The sequence below is a fragment of the Pristiophorus japonicus genome, chromosome 14 (genome assembly GCF_044704955.1).
Source record: "Pristiophorus japonicus isolate sPriJap1 chromosome 14, sPriJap1.hap1, whole genome shotgun sequence".
NCBI lineage: Eukaryota > Metazoa > Chordata > Chondrichthyes > Pristiophoridae > Pristiophorus > Pristiophorus japonicus.
The window spans coordinates 23,706,245-23,723,605 of NC_091990.1; the positions used below are offsets into that span (position 1 = coordinate 23,706,245).

At 45.6% G+C, this 17,361-nt stretch overlaps 1 protein-coding gene across 1 annotated transcript; it reads left to right on the top strand.

Annotated features, from left to right (window-relative positions):
* The first annotated feature begins 13,562 nt into the window (after positions 1 to 13,562).
* Positions 13,563 to 17,137, top strand: LOC139279782 (DNA-binding protein inhibitor ID-3-A-like). The gene is made up of 3 exons (XM_070898993.1): positions 13,563 to 14,057; positions 14,166 to 14,223; positions 15,056 to 17,137. The coding sequence occupies exons 1-2, from the start codon at positions 13,743 to 13,745 to the stop codon at positions 14,211 to 14,213; spliced, it is 363 nt and encodes a 120-aa protein (XP_070755094.1). The 5' UTR covers positions 13,563 to 13,742; the 3' UTR covers positions 14,214 to 14,223; positions 15,056 to 17,137.
* Positions 17,138 to 17,361: the final 224 nt, after the last annotated feature.

The following is a 17,361-nucleotide window of genomic DNA, read 5'->3' on the forward strand; positions in this document are numbered from 1 at the left end:
AGTTTTTTGTAAGTTATGTAAATTTACAAGTTTAAAGTTAGTAAGTGATCTTAAAGTTTTTAAGTGATCTTAGCTGAAAACTTTAAAGTTTGATCCAAGAATATTTTTATTAAAGTTAAGTACAAAGACGTTTGTTAAATTTTTGAATAAAATGCATTTTAAATTATAACTGAATCATTTACATTATTTGTTCCATTATTAACACAACATTTGAAGGAAACAAGAATAATTTCCATCGTTTGTTCCACTAGCACAACACAACATTACGGAACAGGTCCAAACAGTAAACATGGTCCATGTGGAATAGTTGCCGCTGAGCCTTCAGGCAGCAAAGCCTGGTGCAAGGCTCGAGCAATCGTTAAAGGGGCATGACGGCCCGCCCTCCTCCGCCGTCGTGCTCCGGGTTCAGGTAGTTGCTTGGCCTCCTCGTCCTCGTCCTCCTCATGATCTGCATTTTCCACATCATTATCATCTGCCACTCTCACCGTAGGTGGGTCTTCCACTACCAGGTGCTGCTGCCACATGATGGCTAAGTTATGCAGCATGCAGCACACAACAGTGAACTGACCGACAATCTCAGGGGAGTATAACAAGTAGCCTCCGGAATGGTCCAGGCATCGGAAATGTTATTTTAAGATGCCAGTGGTCTTCTCCCGACACGTTGTATTCCTGATCAGCTTCCATCGGGTTACACATAGGGGCGTCATGAGCCAGCTGATGAGACCGTACCCTTTGTCTCCCAGTAGCCAGCTCTGCCCTTCTGGCTGCTGCTGAAACATGGCAGATAGAATGCTCTCGGATCAGATGAACGCATCGTGGATGCTCCCAGAGTATCTTGCATCAACTGACATGCTGCGATGCATGTCGTCACACGCGAGCTGCATATTCATGGAGTGGGAGCCTTTTCTGTTCCTGTACATCTCGGAATCCTCTAAAGGTGCTCGCAAGGCGATGTGGGTACAATCAATGCAGCCCTATACCTTTGGGAAGCCAGCAATCCTGGAGGAGCCCACAGCCTAGTCAAGCAATGCCTGGGTGGTCATGGGGAACTTGCAGACCAGCCACCGCACGGGCTTGACCAGAGCTAGGTCTTGGTCCAGAGGCAAGGATTACCCAAGACAACTGGAGATCAGCTCTGCTGCATGGACCTAGTGCGCGCACACATATCGCAGTGTGGGCTGTCCCGTGTTGCCCCTGGGCCCTCGCCTCTTCTGGGCCCCGGTCATGGGGAACTTTATGTAGTCATTCCTCTGGGCATATAGTGCAGGAGTCACCTGCCAAATGCAATCACGTGGAAGTAGGTGGTTTTGGTGATGGGGAGGATATGGGGTCAGAAGCCCAACTCAGGGTCAGATAGGACATTAAGGTTGCTAATATGTCTAGCTTAAGTAAATCAAACATTCACATATATATATTTTACTGTTTTAAGGCTTCTTTGATCCATTTGTTAGAGTAATCCTGTATTATTGTCCTTCATATTGGAGTGCGTATTGGTGACTGTACATGTATATTATGAGGTATTTGCAGGGTTTGTTATTCATTCGTATCATTGATCTGGCCCGGGTAAATTTGAATCAAAGATTGACAGGCAAAACTGTAATCAAACAATGGATTGTAGAGTGAGATGATCGGGGCCCAGGAGAGGCGTTTCCGCAAAGAAGTTGTAACTGAGATATGTGAGTTGGTGAAAGCAGACCTGCAATCTAGAAGCAACGGCCACCACATGTTAAACAAATCCATGCACAGGCATCTTCCAACCCTTCAATATGTAGTTTGGGACCTGGAATATTAGGTCCTTCATTGAAACACATGTGAACTCATCCCGTTTTGGCGTGGAAGCAAGTCATCCTCGATATGAGGGACTGCCTATGATGATGATGATGTTGAGAAATGGCACACACATCCCCAGTTGTAGCTTGGAAGGATCCATATGCATAGAATGAAAGTGCAGCTGTAACCTTCACTTCAACTGACAAAGCAGTCCTCCTGATGCTTCGAGGTTGCAGGTCTGCTTTCATCAACTCACAGATCTCACTTACAACTTCTTTGCGGAAACGCAGCCTTCTGACACAGTCTGCATCACTCAGGTGCAGGTACGAATGCCTGTCTCGATATACCCGATGTGGGTAAGGCCTCCTGCCCAGCACCCTACGGGCTCTGAGGTTCCTCATGCGATGTCGTTGAATCAATTGTCTCCTCCGCAGCACCATGATGCAAAAGGCTTGCACAAGGTATGGCATTGTCAGTATTGCCCCCATGCTTAAATTTTACCTTTGCAAGAAGCTCAAAATGGCAGGCAGGCAGGACAAGATTCTTTGTTCTCTCTCCCCACAGGTCTGTATGGACCACACCCAGGTCTGAGCAAGCGCAGTGATCGGGAACCCCTCCCCCCCCCCCTCCCAATCTCCCTGGGCTACATTTGATGAGTAGTGCAGTCTTGTGATGCCTTCTGATTGACTTCCAAAGCCCCCCACTCACCCGGGCTTGATTTGATGGATAGTGCAGGCTTGTGATGCCTTCCGATCACCTTCCACAGTACTCCACCCCTCCCTCCCCGCCCCCCCCCAGGCTTCTTTTGCAGCCGAGCCCTGAGCCTCCGTGTCCGGGCGCGGGACCAATTCTGCCGGCTGACGCTCCGACCCTCCAGCCCTGTTTGCAGATGTTCGGTGATGGCGTGTCAGTTGATAGAATATGAAAAGTTACAGAATTCCAGCAAACTTCCATTTACTGCGTTATATGGTGAAAAAAAGGAATCTTTATTATGTATATTTAAGTCTTCTTGACTCCCTCCAAAACTTCGCTGAAAAACAATGCTGTCTTTATGCGCCGATTTTTCAATGTGCGTGCTTTTTCTTAACTCACCAGAAGGTTTTTCGGGAGTGGTCAGATACGCCAACCTAGGAGAATTTTTGGGGGGCAAACTTCCATAATTGACAAAAGCTGGTGCAGACATCGGGTGACGCAAAAACGAACCCAAAAAAATCGTAGCTAACTCAGTTACGCTGGCGCAGATTCCTTGAGGAAACTTTAATTTTTTAACTTACACCAAATAAAGCGGCGCACGCCAAAATAACAGCGCAAATCACCGGGGAAAATTGAGCCCAATAAATTGACATGCTCCTGGACAGTGGCTACAAATCCTGACTCATTCTTGTTTTGTTCAGTCTTTGAGCGATTAAAATCGGGGATTCTCAAGAGACCAGAATTAGAGGAGCGCAGATATCTCGGAGGGTTGTAGGGATGGAGGAGGTTACAGGGATAGGGAGGAGCGAGCCCATGGAGGGATTTGAAAACAAGGATGAGAATTTTAAAATTGAAGTGTTGCTTAACTGGGAGCCAATATTGGTCCGCGAGCACAGGGGTGATGGGTGAGCGGGACTTGGTGCGAGTTAGGATACAGGCAGCCGATTGTTGTATGACCTCAGATTTTCGTAGGGTAGAACGTGGGAGACCAGCCAGGAATGCGTTGGAATAGTCAAGTCGATGGATGAGGGTTTCAGCAGCGGATGAGCTGAGGCAAGGGCAGAGACGGGTGATGTTACTGAAGTGGAAATAGATGGTCTCTGTTATGGTGCGGCTATGTGGTTGGAAGCTAATTTCAGCGTCAAATATGACACCAAGGTTGTGAACAGTCTGGTTCAGCCTCAGACAGATGCTAGGGAAATGGATGGAGTCAGTAGTTAGGGAACGAAATTTGTGGTTCGACTATCGAACTGGGTCAATTGGCATTCCCTCGATTTCCATCTTGGTACCCCTTCCTGCAAAGTTGGCCACATCTTGACTTTAATCCCCTCACCCCACCACCAAGTAGGTGAAACCTAGCGCCGCCACAGTAAACGCTCAGAAACTGAGCTGATTCGCAGCTCAATATTCTTTCATTATAGTGTGACTTGTGTGTTGAAGACCTTTGCCCTTCACCCCCAGGTCCTGGGTCTGTGATTGGCAGCTTCACAGACTGTGTTTCCAAGCCACACATTAATATGAACAGCTTCTACTGAAGAAAGTTCAATATCTTCAGGGCGTGTAATGCAAAGAATGCATTTAGTATCAGAGATCCGTGTTTGTTAGAGCCTGGGTTACTGATTGAGATGGCGGAACATGTGGACATAGGACAACAAAAGGACATTGCCACTCTAACTAAAATATGGCTTCAAAGTAATGGACAGAAGTATATGTTGATAGGTTGAGATGAAGTGGGGTGGGAGGAGTCCCGTGTAGAGCATGGACCTGTTGGGCCGAATGGGCTGTGGTCTGTGCTGTAAATATAATTCTAAATCTGCATGGGAAAGGAATCAAGAAAGTACACTCAATGATAGATTACTTTTTAAATTTGTTCTTGAGATCTACGCAATGCTGACAAGGCAACATTTATTGCCCATCTAATAATTGACCACATAGTGTAGGATTGGAGTCACAAGTTGGCCAGACCAGGTGGGGCTGGAAGTTGGATTTTTAAAAATTGGACAGCCCCTAAATTACAAGATGTATTCATTAATTTTGATACTAACCATGGTCTCTAGGCATCTAGTCTTGAGTACCATAAACAGTACACCATCAAACCCATATTTGAAGAGATAACTTTGAGGCCATGTCTGAATGGATGGAATTTTTGCCATTTTGAGGAGGAAAAGTTTGAAGTAGCTGTGGTTAGAAAATGAAGCTGCCTACATATAAGAAAATGGCTCCTGGTCCGGTAACGCCTATATTTAAGAATTCTCATCACTGTTTTTAAATCCCTCCATGCCCTCATCCCTCACTACCTTTGTAACCTCCTCCAGCTCTACAACCCTCCGAGCTCTCTGCGCTCCTCCAATTCTGGTCTCTTGCGCATCCTTTACTTCCTTTGCTATCATTGGCTCCAAGCTGTGGAATTCTCTCCCTAAACCTCTCTGCCCCTCTGTCCTTCTGTAAGACGCTCTTTGATCAAGCATTTGGTCACCTGCCCTAATATCTCCTTATGTGGCTCAGTGTTAAATTATGTCTGATAATGTTCCTGTAAAGCACTGTGAGACACTTTACCATAGCTCATTCTAACCACAGCACCTTCAATTGTTTCCGGTCGCCACCACAAACTCCGTTCCCTAGCCACTGATTCCATCCCTCTCCCTAACTTCTGTCTGAGGCTGCACCAGACCGTTTGCAACCTTGGTGTCACATTTGACCCTGAAATGAGCTTTTGATCATATATCCGCGGCATAACTAAGATCGTCTATGTCCACCTCAGTAAAATTGCCCATCTCCACCCTTGCCACTGCTCATCTGCTGCTGAAGCCCTCATCCACGCTTTTGTTACCTCTAGACTTGACTATTTGAATGCACTTCTAGCTGGCCTCCCACATTCTACCCTACGTAAACTAGAGATGATTCAAAACTCAGCTGCCCGTGTCCTAACTCGCACCAAGACCCACTCACCCATCACCCCTGTGCTCGCTGACCTACATTGGCTTCCGGTTAAGCAGCGCCTCGATTTCAAAATTCTCATCCTTATTTTCAAATCCCTCCATGGCCTCACCCCTCCCTATCTCTGTAATCTCCTCTAGCCTCACAATACCTCCAAGATGTCTGCGCTCCTCAAATTCTACCCTCTTGAGCATCCCTGATTATAATCGCTCAACCATTGGTGGCTGTGCCTTCTGTTGCCTAGGCCCCAAGCTCTGGAACTCCCTGCCTAAACCTCTCCGCCTCTCTACCTCTCTTTCTTCCTTCAAGACGCTCCTTAAAACCTACCTCTTTGACCAAGCCTGCTCTAATTTCTCCTTATGTGGCTCGGTGTCAAATGTTTTATCTCATAACACTCCTGTGAAGCGCCTTGGGACGTTTCACTATGTTAAAGGCGCTATATAAATGCAAACTGTTGTTTCATAAAAGGCACGATGGGAAATCTTTACTGACAAAAACTTTGCCGACACTAAATCTGAATTGCCAACTTCCTTCACACTGGTGTGTTGGGGGAGTGAAGGGGTCTTTACTTACTGAGCTTTAAGGATGTCAACCTTCACCCATTGGTATCACCCTGGACTCTGAGCCAGCAGGTCATGAGTTAAAGCCCCGCTGCGAGTGTTGAGCGCATAATCTAGGCTGACATTCCCAGTGCTGTACTGAGGGAGTACTGCACTGTCGGAGGTGCCATCTTGCAGATGAGACGTTAAATTGAGACCCTGTCTGCCCTCTCATGTGGATGTAAAAGATTCCATTGCACTTTTGAAGAAGGACAGGGAATAGGAGTAGGCCATTCAGCCCCTCAAGCCTGCTCCATCATTCAATTAGATCATGGCTGATCTGTATTTTAGGTTCCGTAAACCTAAATACCCTTGCCTAACAAAAATCTATCAAGCACAGTTTTAAAATTTTCAATTGACCCCCCAGCCTCAACAGGTTTTGGGGAAGAGAATTCCAAATTTCCCACTAATTTTAAGGTTATGCCCCCTTATTCTTTAATCCCCCACCAGCGGAAATAGTTTCTTTCTATGTGCCTTATCAATTCTTTTAATCATCTTAAACATTTCAATTACATCACCCCTTAACCTATACTTGAGGAAATACAAGCTTAGTCTTTGCAACCTGTCCTCATAATTAAATCCTTTTAGCCTTGGTATCATTCTGGTGAATCTTCTCTGCACAACCTCCAAGTTTCAAAGTGGATGACCTCACACTTCCCCACATTGAACTTCATCTGCCGCAGTCTTGCCCACTCACTTAATCCATCAATGCCCCTTTGCAACTTTCTGCTCCCATCTACACTATTTACTATAGCACCTAACTTAGTGCCGTCAGCAAACTTAGATATACGGCTCTCTATTCCTTCGTCAAAGTCATTTATAAATACAATGAAAAGCTAAGGCCATAGTACAGATCCCTGGGGGCAACACTAGTCACACATCGTTAATTTAAATACGTAACCATTAACACTTCTATATGTAAATTATCATGTAAATGACTTAAAACCCAAAAGCCATGTCAAAAGCTTGACTCCAATTACACGTGCTTCCATTTTACTTAATAGTATTCTTTGTGAAAAGTGAAACCTTGCACATTGCGTGGGTGCATTGCCTTATCCACTGTCCTATCTCATATTTATTCCTCAATGAACATCACTAAAAATAATGATCTGGTTATTATCACATTGCAGTCTGTGGGCCTTGCTGTGCGCAAACTGGCTGATGCTTTTCCTGCTTCTCCTTCTTAGGCAGTACCCGGAGTCGAGGATGACTTGCTTCCACACTAATAGTTTGCAGATGACACTAAACTGGGTGGCAGTGTGAGCTGTGAGGAGGACACTAAGAGGCTGCAGAGTGATTTGGACAGGTTAGGCGAGTGGGCAAATACATGGCAGATGCAGTATAATGTGGATAAATGTGAGGTTATCTACTTTGGGGGCAAAAACACAAAGGCAGAATATTATCTGAATGGCGGCAGATTAGGAAAAGGGGAGGTGCAGCGAGACCTGGGTGTCATGGTTCATCAGTCATTGAAGGTTGGCATACAGGTGCGGCAGGCGGTGAAGAAGGCATATGGTATGTTGGCCTTCATAGCAAGGGGATTTGGGTATAGGAGCAGGGAAGTCTTACCGCAGTTGTACAGGGCCTTGGTGAGGCCCCACCTGGAATATTGTGTTCAGTTTTGGTCCCCGAATCTGAGGAAGGACGTTCTTGCTATTGAGGGAGTGCAGCGAAGGTTCACCAGACTGATTCCCGGGATGGCAGGACTGACATATGAGCAGAGACTGGATCGACTGGGCCTGTATTCACTGGAGTTTAGAAGGATGAGAGGGGATCTCATAGAAACATATAAAATTCTGATGGGACTGGACAAGTTAGATGCAGGAAGAATGTTCTCGATGTTGGGGAAGTCCAGAACCAGGGGACACAGTCTAAGGATAAGGGGTAAGCCATTTAGGACTGAGATGAGGAGGAACTTCTTCACTCAGAGAGTTGTTAACCTGTGGAATTCCCTACCGCAGAGAGTTGTTGATGCCAGTTCATTGGATATATTCAAGAGGGAATTAGATATGGCCCTTGCGGCTAAAGGGATCAAGGGGTATGGAGAGAAAGCAGGAACAGGGTACTGAAGGAATGATCAACCGTGATCTTATTGAATGGTGGTGCAGGCTTGAAGGGCCGGATGGCCTACTCTTGCACCTATTTTCTATGTTTCTATGTTTCTATGTAATATGAGTTCTCAGGTGACTGATGAGTCCCGATGCGGGATCTACAGACTCTGTCACAGGTGAGGCAGACGGTGGTTGGAGGGACAGCTGGGTGGGGTGCTTGGGTTGTCTTGCGCTCTTTTCGCTGTTTGCACTTGGCTTCCACATGCTCCCAGCGAATTGACTTGAGGGGTTCGGAGCCTTCTCAGATGCTTCTCCTCCACTTTGAGCCGTCTTGGGGCAGGGATTCCCGAGAGTTGATGGATATATTACATTTTTTCAGGGAGCCTTTGAGGGTGTCTTTGAAGCGTTTTCTCTGCTCTCCTGGGGCTTGCTTGCCGTGGCGGAGCTCGGGGTAGAGTACTTGCTTCGGGAGGCTTGTATCAGGCATGCGCACAATGTGGCCCGTCCATCGGAGCTGGTTGAGCGTGATCAATGCCTCGATGCTGGGGATGTTGCCCTGAGAAAAAACACTGACGTTGGTACGCCTATCCTGCCAATGGGAGGCAGCATTGGTGGTACTTCTCCAGTGCTTTGAGGTGCCTAACGTACATTGTCCAAATCTCTGAAGCATATAGGAGGGCGGGTATCACTACTGCTCTGTAGACCATGAGCTTGGTGTCGGATTTGAGATCTTGGTCTTCAAACACTATTCCTCAGGCGACCGAAGGCTGCACTGGCACACTGAAGGCAGTGTTGGATTTCGTCATCGATGTCTATCCTCGCTGACAGAAGGCTCCCAAGGAATGGAAAGTGGTCCACGCTGTCCAAGGTCTCGTCATGGATCTTGATAATCAGGGGGCAGTGCTGTGTGGTGGGGGCAGGTTGGTAAAGAACCTTTGTCTTACGGATGTTTAATGTAAGGCCCAATCTCTCGTACGCTTCAGTGATGGTGTCAACAATGGTTTGGAGTTCAGAGTCTGTATTTCCATGACAGAGGTTGGAACAACCTTGGTTCTGGAATAGAGGCGTCGGAGGTTGAACAATTTCCCGTTTGTCCTGTAGATTCGCTCCACTCCCAACGGGGAGCTTGTTAAAGGTGAGATTACGTATTGCAGCAAGAAAGATTGAAAAGAGTGTTGGTGCGATGACACAGCCTTGCTTGACCCCGGTCTGCACGTGTATTGGGTCTGTGGTGGATCCGTTGGTCAGGATCACAGCTTGCATGTCCTCTGAAGCAGGCGGAGGATGGTGCTAAATTTTTGAGGACCGTTGAATTTGAGAAGGACACTCCATAATCCCTCTCGGTTGACAGAGTCGAAAGCCTGTGTGAGGTCAAAAAAGGCCGTGTACAGAGGTTAATGCTGCTCCCTACATTTTTCTTGGATGTGTCGCCTGGTGAAAATCATATCCGTTGTGCCTCTTAGTGGGCGAAATCCGCATTGGACTCTGGGAGGAGCTCTTCAGCCACTGGGAGGAAACGATTGAGGAGAATTCTTGCGATAATTTTCCCTGTGGCAGACAGCAGGGAAACTCCTCTACAATTACTGCAATCGGATTTGTCACCTTTCTTGAAGATGGTCACGATTATGGCATCTCTGAAATCCCCTGGTATGTTGTCCTCCTTCCAGATAAGAGAGATGAGGTCATGGATTCGCGTCAAGAGTACTTCTCCGCCATGGTTTAGTACTTCGGCGGGGATTCCATCTGCTCCTAAGGCCTTGTTGTTTTTCCTACATTACAACAGTGACTACACTTCAAAAGTACTGGATTGGCTGTGAAGCGCTTTGGGACGTCGTGAACTCATGAACGGCGCTTTATGGTTCTTTCTTTCTAACCCATTCTGTGCCAGTGAGTACCGATAGTGGAAATATTCTCTGTTCCTCAGCACGAACATCTCTCACCTTGTCATTTCACAAATAAAGAACTAAAAAGAAATAGCGGCCCTCTGAGAATATCATGACAGCATGCTAATTAATTACAAGGAATTCAGACACAGTGCACCCGCACAATGTGTAGGTTTTCACTTTCAATTTCATGTTTCAGTGTTGAGGGAGTGCTGCATTGTTAGAGGTGCCGTTCTTCACATGTTCCAATTGCAGTATTTCAAAAAGGTGCAGGGAGCTCTTCTAGTGTCCTGGCCAACATTCCTCTCAAAGCCAAACACAAAATAAACGAAATAGTCATTAAAAACAACTTGCGTTATATGGCGTCTTTAACGTAGTAAAATGTCCCAAGCCACTTCGCAGACAGAATTTGACATCAAGCCAGATAAAGAGATATTTGGACAAGTGACCAAAAGCTTGGTCAAAGAGGTAGGTTTTAAGCAGTGTCTCAAATGAGGAGAGACCAAGAGGTTCGGGGAGGGAATTCTAGAGCTTAGGGCCTAGATGTCTTAAACCACCGGCTACCAATGGTGGGGCAAAGAAAGTGGGGAATGCATAAGAGGCCAGAGTTGGAGGAACGCAGAGTTCTTGTAGAATTATCGGCTGGAGAAGATTACAGAGGTAGTGAGGGGAGAGGCCATATAAAAATTTGAACACAAGGATAAGAATTTCAAAATGGAGGCGTGCCAGACCAAGAACCAATGTAAGTCAGCAAGCATGGGGGTGATGAGTGAACAGGACTTGCTGTGAGTTAGGATATGGGCAGCAGTGTCTTAGATGAGCTCAAGGTAATGGAGGGTGGAAGATGGGAGGCTGGACTGGAGACCAAGTGCTGGAATTACACAGAAGACCCCTCAGTATGTGAAAAGAAAAACTACAGGATTGTGGGTTTGAATATGTTTTGACGAATGGTCCAGTCCCACTCCAGAGATTTGAGCATAAAAATCTGGGCTGACACCCCCAGTGCCAGTGCTGCACTGTCAGAGGTGCCGTCTTTCAGATGAGTCATTAAACCATGGCCTCGTCTGCCCTCTCAGTTGGATGTAAAAGATCCCATGGCCAATATTTATCCCTCAAACATCACTAAAAAAGATCTGGTCATTGTCACATTGCTGTTTGTGGGACCTTGCTGTGCGCAATTGGGTGCCGTGTTCCCTATAACAGTGACTGCACTTCAAAATCATCATCATAGGCAATCCCTCGAAATCGAGGCAGACTCTCTTCCACTCTAAAAGTGAGTTCTCAGGTGGCTGTACAGTCCAATGCAGGAATTACAGTCTCTTTAACAAGTGGGACAGACAGTGGTTGAAGGAAAGGGAGGGGAGCCTGTTTTGCCGCACGCTCCTTCCGCTGTCTGCGCGCCCTCCTGGATGCTCTTCCTCAACTTTGGGTGGTCTTAGGCCAGGGATTCCCAGGTGCCGGTGGGGATGTTGCACTTCAAGGAGGCTTTGAGGGTTTGGGCTTGCTTGCCATGTAGCAGTTCCGAGTAGAGCACTTGCTTAGGGAGGCTCGTGTCGGGCATGCAGACGATGTGGCACGAAGCACTGACCACACTTGATACTTCAAAAAGTACTTCATTGACAGTAAGGTGCTTTGGGAGGTCCTGAAGTCGTGAAAGGCACTATATAAATGCAAGTTCTTTCTTTATATTTTGGTCACGGTGACCGTCGCGATTTACTGGTGTAAATGCTGGGAGTCAAGTCACAATCTCCCCCAGAATCCAAGCATCAGTCTAAAAGGTGTTTGAAGAACATGAGGCTACGACATGGAGTCATCAAATGGTATCACCTCTCATCACATTTCCCTGTAATTAAAACTTTGCAAAGCAAGCTTTATTCGTTACTGCCCTTGATCCAGAATCATTCACATTTGCTTATAAGATTTACTGCCTCTAAAACAGAACAAATGCAAATGTGCAGGTGGCCTTGTAGTAAAATCATCTCCACTTGAGACGGGTGTGGAGGGGTGGCGGACAAACACATTTCCTTGCTGATCTGACATCTCTGACAAACAGCCCGAGAGTAATCCCAGAGCTCAGGGTGATTGCTGCAAAGCAACACCCAGCCCAAGGCTTGACTGACAGCGGCGTCACCAAGGTTACAGCCCAGTGGGTCGGCCCCCGCCCGTCGCTGATTGGGCGGCCCGGGGAAAAAAAGGCGTTTGATTGACAGCTTTTGTCCGGGCTCCTTGTTACAGTCGCCTTGGAAACCGCCGCAGCGGCGCCAGCGCTGGCTCGCATGAATGGGTGACGTCACGGGGCTGGCGCCAGGGAGTCTGGAGCTGAGTCTGCTGATTGCTTCTTGTTCCTGCCAATTCATCACCTGTCAAAACTAGCCCTGTTTGCCTTGAGAAAACGAATCTACCTAGATCAACACAGCTGGCAGGGACAGCCAGATGTGCAAAGATCAGTTTAAAAAAAAGTTATGACAAATTGTGCAAAAGTTGAAACTTTGGAATAGTTCAAAACTTCGCCAAAAGTTTAAGAACTTTGCAAAAAAAAGTTGAAACTTATTACAAAAAATGTGCAAAGCAACCTCATTTCTTTTCCCAAACTATTAAATGCAATAACTCCAATATTAGAGCGAGCAAAAAATAAGCTTTCAAATGTCTGGGAAACTTAAGACACGCCAGCAAGCGAACTTGAAATGTTTTCGAAAAGTTGCACTGTACAAATCGCAAAGCAACGAGCTGACAGTATGCATGTTAAATAGAATAGCAATGCATGCAAATTGAAATCGCGTTTTTAGGCGCCAGTAGTTTTGCAGATTAAAACGGTTTGGGATGATGCAAAAAAGGCATTTTAAAACAACTGTCAATTTGCACAGCTGCGTGAAACCGCCGCTTGCATTAGTCACATCGAGAACCTTTGCAAAAAGCGGTCTTCTTTAGATTTGATCTCTTAAAGGGTGGTGGGGGTGCTGCAATGGCAAACTGCAAGGGTAACTGCAGGGGAGCAGGGAGAGAATGTCTGGGATCAACACTGAAAATAAAGATTAGATAATTGCAGGAACCCTGAGAAATCGTACACATACTGTACACACACATACTAAAAAAAAACAGTCCCAGAGAGTCACGTCAAAAAAAAATCAGCTAAGTGCAGTTATGAATCAGAAGGGATTTTTTTTCACTTTAAGGTAACTGCTGACAACTGCTAGTTATTAAATATATCTCTTTCAGTTCGTGAAGAATCCGGTGGGAACATTTCCAAATATGAAATCTCTAAACCGGCGGTAAAGATATTATAGACTGGCAATAATTTATTTTCAATATGCTTAATCATTTACTTTTCCATTCTGGTACAGTTGCACTCAAAACACAATTGTAAAGGAATTCGCTCTGTAAAACCCGGCTTGTTCCAGTATTTTTTTTATTTCCCAGCTGTCCAGCTCTTGTTCCTTATTCCATCGGTGGCGCTGGTAATTCGTTAGAAGGGATCCTATCGGATAGGGCGTTTCTAAATCACCCTCTCTTCTTTCCAAAGACCGGTTTTCACTGGGCGACAAGGGGAGGTGAAGTGACGTCGGGTTTCTGAGCAAAATGCGGGGGTGTGGCTGGGAACTGGGGCGAGATAAATACAGGAAAGTCCAAAACATAGCTATCATTTCTGGTTTCCGTGCGCAGGCTGGTTAATGTACTGCAGCTGTACAGAGAGAGAGAGATTCAGATTCAGATAGTGCCATTTCCAACATCCTTCTGAAAACACTCGCTAAACAGGAGGTTTTATTTAAAAAAAAAACGTTTCAAGAGGAAATTTTGAGAGAGGAGAAGAGATGAAAGCCATCAGCCCCATCCGATCTGTAAGAAGCTGTTACGAGGCAGTGTGCTGTTTGTCTGATCAGAGTTTGGCCATCTCGCGGACCAAGAACCCTTTAGAAGAGTCCATCAGTTTGCTGTACGACATGAACGACTGCTACTGTAAACTGAAGGAGCTGGTCCCCAGCATCCCCCAGAACAAGAAAGTCAGCAAAATGGAAATCCTCCAGCACGTTATCGATTACATTTTTGACTTGCAAATTGCATTAGAGAGCCAGCAACAGGACCCTGGGAACAACACTGCATCAACCAGCTCTGTCCTGACACTGCAGGTAAACCACTCAACCGGCTTATTTGTAGATTATGAAAGTTGTTTTTTCTTTTTAAGTTAAGTTTTTCACCCCCTCTTATAACATTTTTTTCCTCTTACTCACTTTTAGCGATCGGAACTGCCCAGTGAAGGAGACAGTTTGGGATTCTGTCACTGATTAACCCTCGGTGAGTTACCGTACCTGGGATTGCACCCTGCAAATGGGGAGAAGGCATTTAACCTCCACTCTGAACTAGGCTTGCAAAAACTATTAAAACTAATCGGTATGATTCAGAAGTTTAGCATTTCGTGTCTACTGTCCTTGGGAGCAGACGGATTTAATTTATAAATGTGGGCATCTTCGATTCTATTGCATTACAAATTAGAACGGGAAGTTTATAAAATGATTTTTCTCTAGTCACACCAACTGCCTGTAACATTTTAGCAAATAAATTCAATCCCAACCGTGTTAAGGAGGAAAACATTTTTCAAAATTGTTACTAAGATAGAACAAACCAGAATGAATGGAATGGGAGGGAAATTGAAACTTGGCAGAAAGGTTTGTATATGGAAATCCAACCTTTTTTTTTGGTAATTAAATAATGGTTCGGATGTGTTTTAGCAGCAGGAAGGGAGTTGTATAATTTGTATCCTTATTGCATGTTGCACCAAGCCCTACAGATGTTTATCGAGATATTACACCTCCCCTCCCATTTGCAGGAAGGCGCCACCAAAAGATGACTATTTTTGTTTTTTTCCCTTGCAATAATCTTGCCCGAGTAATTTTAGCTCCCATCTGTAACGACTTAGGGATGCAGCAACTGTGTGCCAATTAACAAACACTGTGCTGAGGGAATGGTCTGTGTGTTTTAAAGCGGGTTTCTCTCTCTCCCCTTGCTGATGTATTATCAGTCGGGGGCAGTACAAGTTTCCTGCGTGGCGCCAGTCTGTCTGGCCCGGCTCTGCTCTGCTTTCTCACACTCACTGACTGACACGCCTCTCTCCCATTCAATCCTGCAGGTGTGCACTTAACTCGTTGCTCCAAAAGTATTCTGCCAGCGAATCAAGCGTCAAGAAACCAAGACCACCCCTCTCCCGTCTTCACTTGACAAGCACCGTCTTGAACACTTTTACATTCATTTTAAGGACAAATCGTGTGAATTCTGAAGGGAGCAAGCTAGTACATATCTGGGAAATCCATTCCAATTAGCATCCAGATAATTGAATTTAACCCTTAATAGTCTTTAAGCCACTCAAAGGACCAAAGACTGTTAATGAAGTCATTTGATTTCTCGAAAGTTTTTTTTAATGGTAATTCAGTGAGAAATTATGTGATTAACTTTGGAAAGTTGCTGGTTGATTGGAACTTGGTGGAAAGCAACAAATGTCAGGACTCTCTCGCATGTTTTTAATTCAAGTTGTGAAATAAATTTCTTTTTTGAGGGGGACTCAGAGGGGTGGGGGATTTGACTGGTCTCCAGAATTAAATACTGGAATGGCCTTTGTAATCCCAGTTGAATAAATAACCGAAGAGGATTTCAGTCCTCTTGTAATATCCCAAAGCTCCTCTTGTGTTCTTGATCCAACATCTCCTGGAGCACGGGTCACCGTGCCTTATGATGTGGGATTTGTGCCTCCGTCTCCTGTAGTGTGGGTCAGTGTCTCCTGTAGCGAGGGTCACAGTTTCCCATAGGAAGGGTCATTGCCTAATGTACCAAGGGTCAGTGTCTTATGTAGTGAGGGCCAGTGCCTAACGTACCAAGGGCCAGTGCCTAACGTACCAAGGGCCACTGCCTAACGTATCAAGAGTCATTGTCTTACGTAGCGAGGGTCAATGTCTCTTGTAGTGTGAGTCAGTGTCTCCTGTAGGAAGGGTCACTGTTTCCCGTAGCAAGGGTCACTGTTTCCCACAGGAAGGGTCATTGCCTAATGTACCGAGGGTCATTGTCTTGCATGGCGAGGATCACTGTCTCCTGTAGTGTGGGTCACTGTTTCAGAAACATAGGAAGGGTCATTAGACACTGACCCACGCTGCGTTAGGTAATGTACCAAGGGTCAATGTCTCTCCTGTAGTGAGGGTCAGTGTCTCTCCTGTAGTAAGGGTCATTGTCTCTCCTGTAGTGTGGGTCAATGTCTCTTCGTAATGAGGCTCTCCTGTAACATAGTGTCGATCAAACTTATGACCAGTCTGCACGTGTGCAAAGTAACAACCTACAATAACGCAGCCAGTTTGCAGGAAGACTGTTGCTGGATCCATTGGCACATGTGGGGGAACAGCTCAGTTCGGTCACTCCCCAGTTCGGTCACTCGCCTAGGACCTACAGCTACAGTATAAACGCAGCTCAAAGCTGGACCAGGAAGTGTCAGACATGGGTCGAATCATGGCCTGACTTCTGAGCTATGTTTTATTTATGAGAGTTAATGAAAAATCGTAAATTAACCTCGAGTTACTGGGTGGAATCCTCTGGCACTGAGCCACCAATGGTGCCTCATGCACAGTGAGCAACCTATCGGAATATCGCAGGCACATGGGATAGACATTAATGGATGGAGAGTTGCAGGCTGTGAACCCAATGATTTTCTTATGAACCTGTAGCATGGGGGCCTCGGGATATTCACATCAGGAGATGGTGGAATAAAGCAAACCTCTCGGTTAATTGAGACCTCTGCTGTCTCCCATGTTACAAGTCGGAAGATTCTGGGCAGCCCAGTGGAAAAGAGTGGTGGGTGCAGCCCTGTAACTGAACTCGACTTTAGGTCAGGTGTTCCTTGTATAGTTTTTAAATCAAGTCAGGAATGTTATCCTAATACAGTTGGAACCTTAGGAAATAGTACCTTGTATGTGCTGGGAGGCAAAAAAGTTTCCTGAGGATGTCTATTCTAGTGAAAATGCACAAATCTTGGAGAACAGCTTCAAGTAGACACTGCTTCACCGATCTGTAGAAGAGGGAGTGAAGCTCCCCAACTTTTGCGAACTCTATACTAGAGTATCTTTTGTATATTTGCAGGGAGAAATGTTCCTGCAGTTTTATTTCTTCTGACTGTTTAAAAAAACTTTTTATAAAAGTTTATGGAAATGTACATTTTATACATAATAAAAAAATTACATTTACAAAAAAAAGTAATTTATTAAAGGCATACAGTATATGAGTCATTTGAGACATGACATGTGCAAGTGTAGCGTGCTTGGGACAAACCGGTGACTGGGCCTATGGTTCCCAAAGCTCTCCACCACTGGGGGTTTTCCTCACCTCGTGTCTGGGTCTGTTGTATACTAATCAATGCAGATTGATTGCCACGATTAGTCAATAACTCCATTATTGTAT

Coding starts and splice junctions, on each gene's coding strand:
- LOC139279782 (XM_070898993.1), top strand. CDS start 13,743: ATGAAAGCCATCAGCCCCATCCGATCTGTAAGAAGCTGTTACGAGGCA. Junction 14,058..14,165: donor GCTCTGTCCTGACACTGCAG/GTAAACCACTCA, acceptor ACTCACTTTTAG/CGATCGGAACTGCCCAGTGA.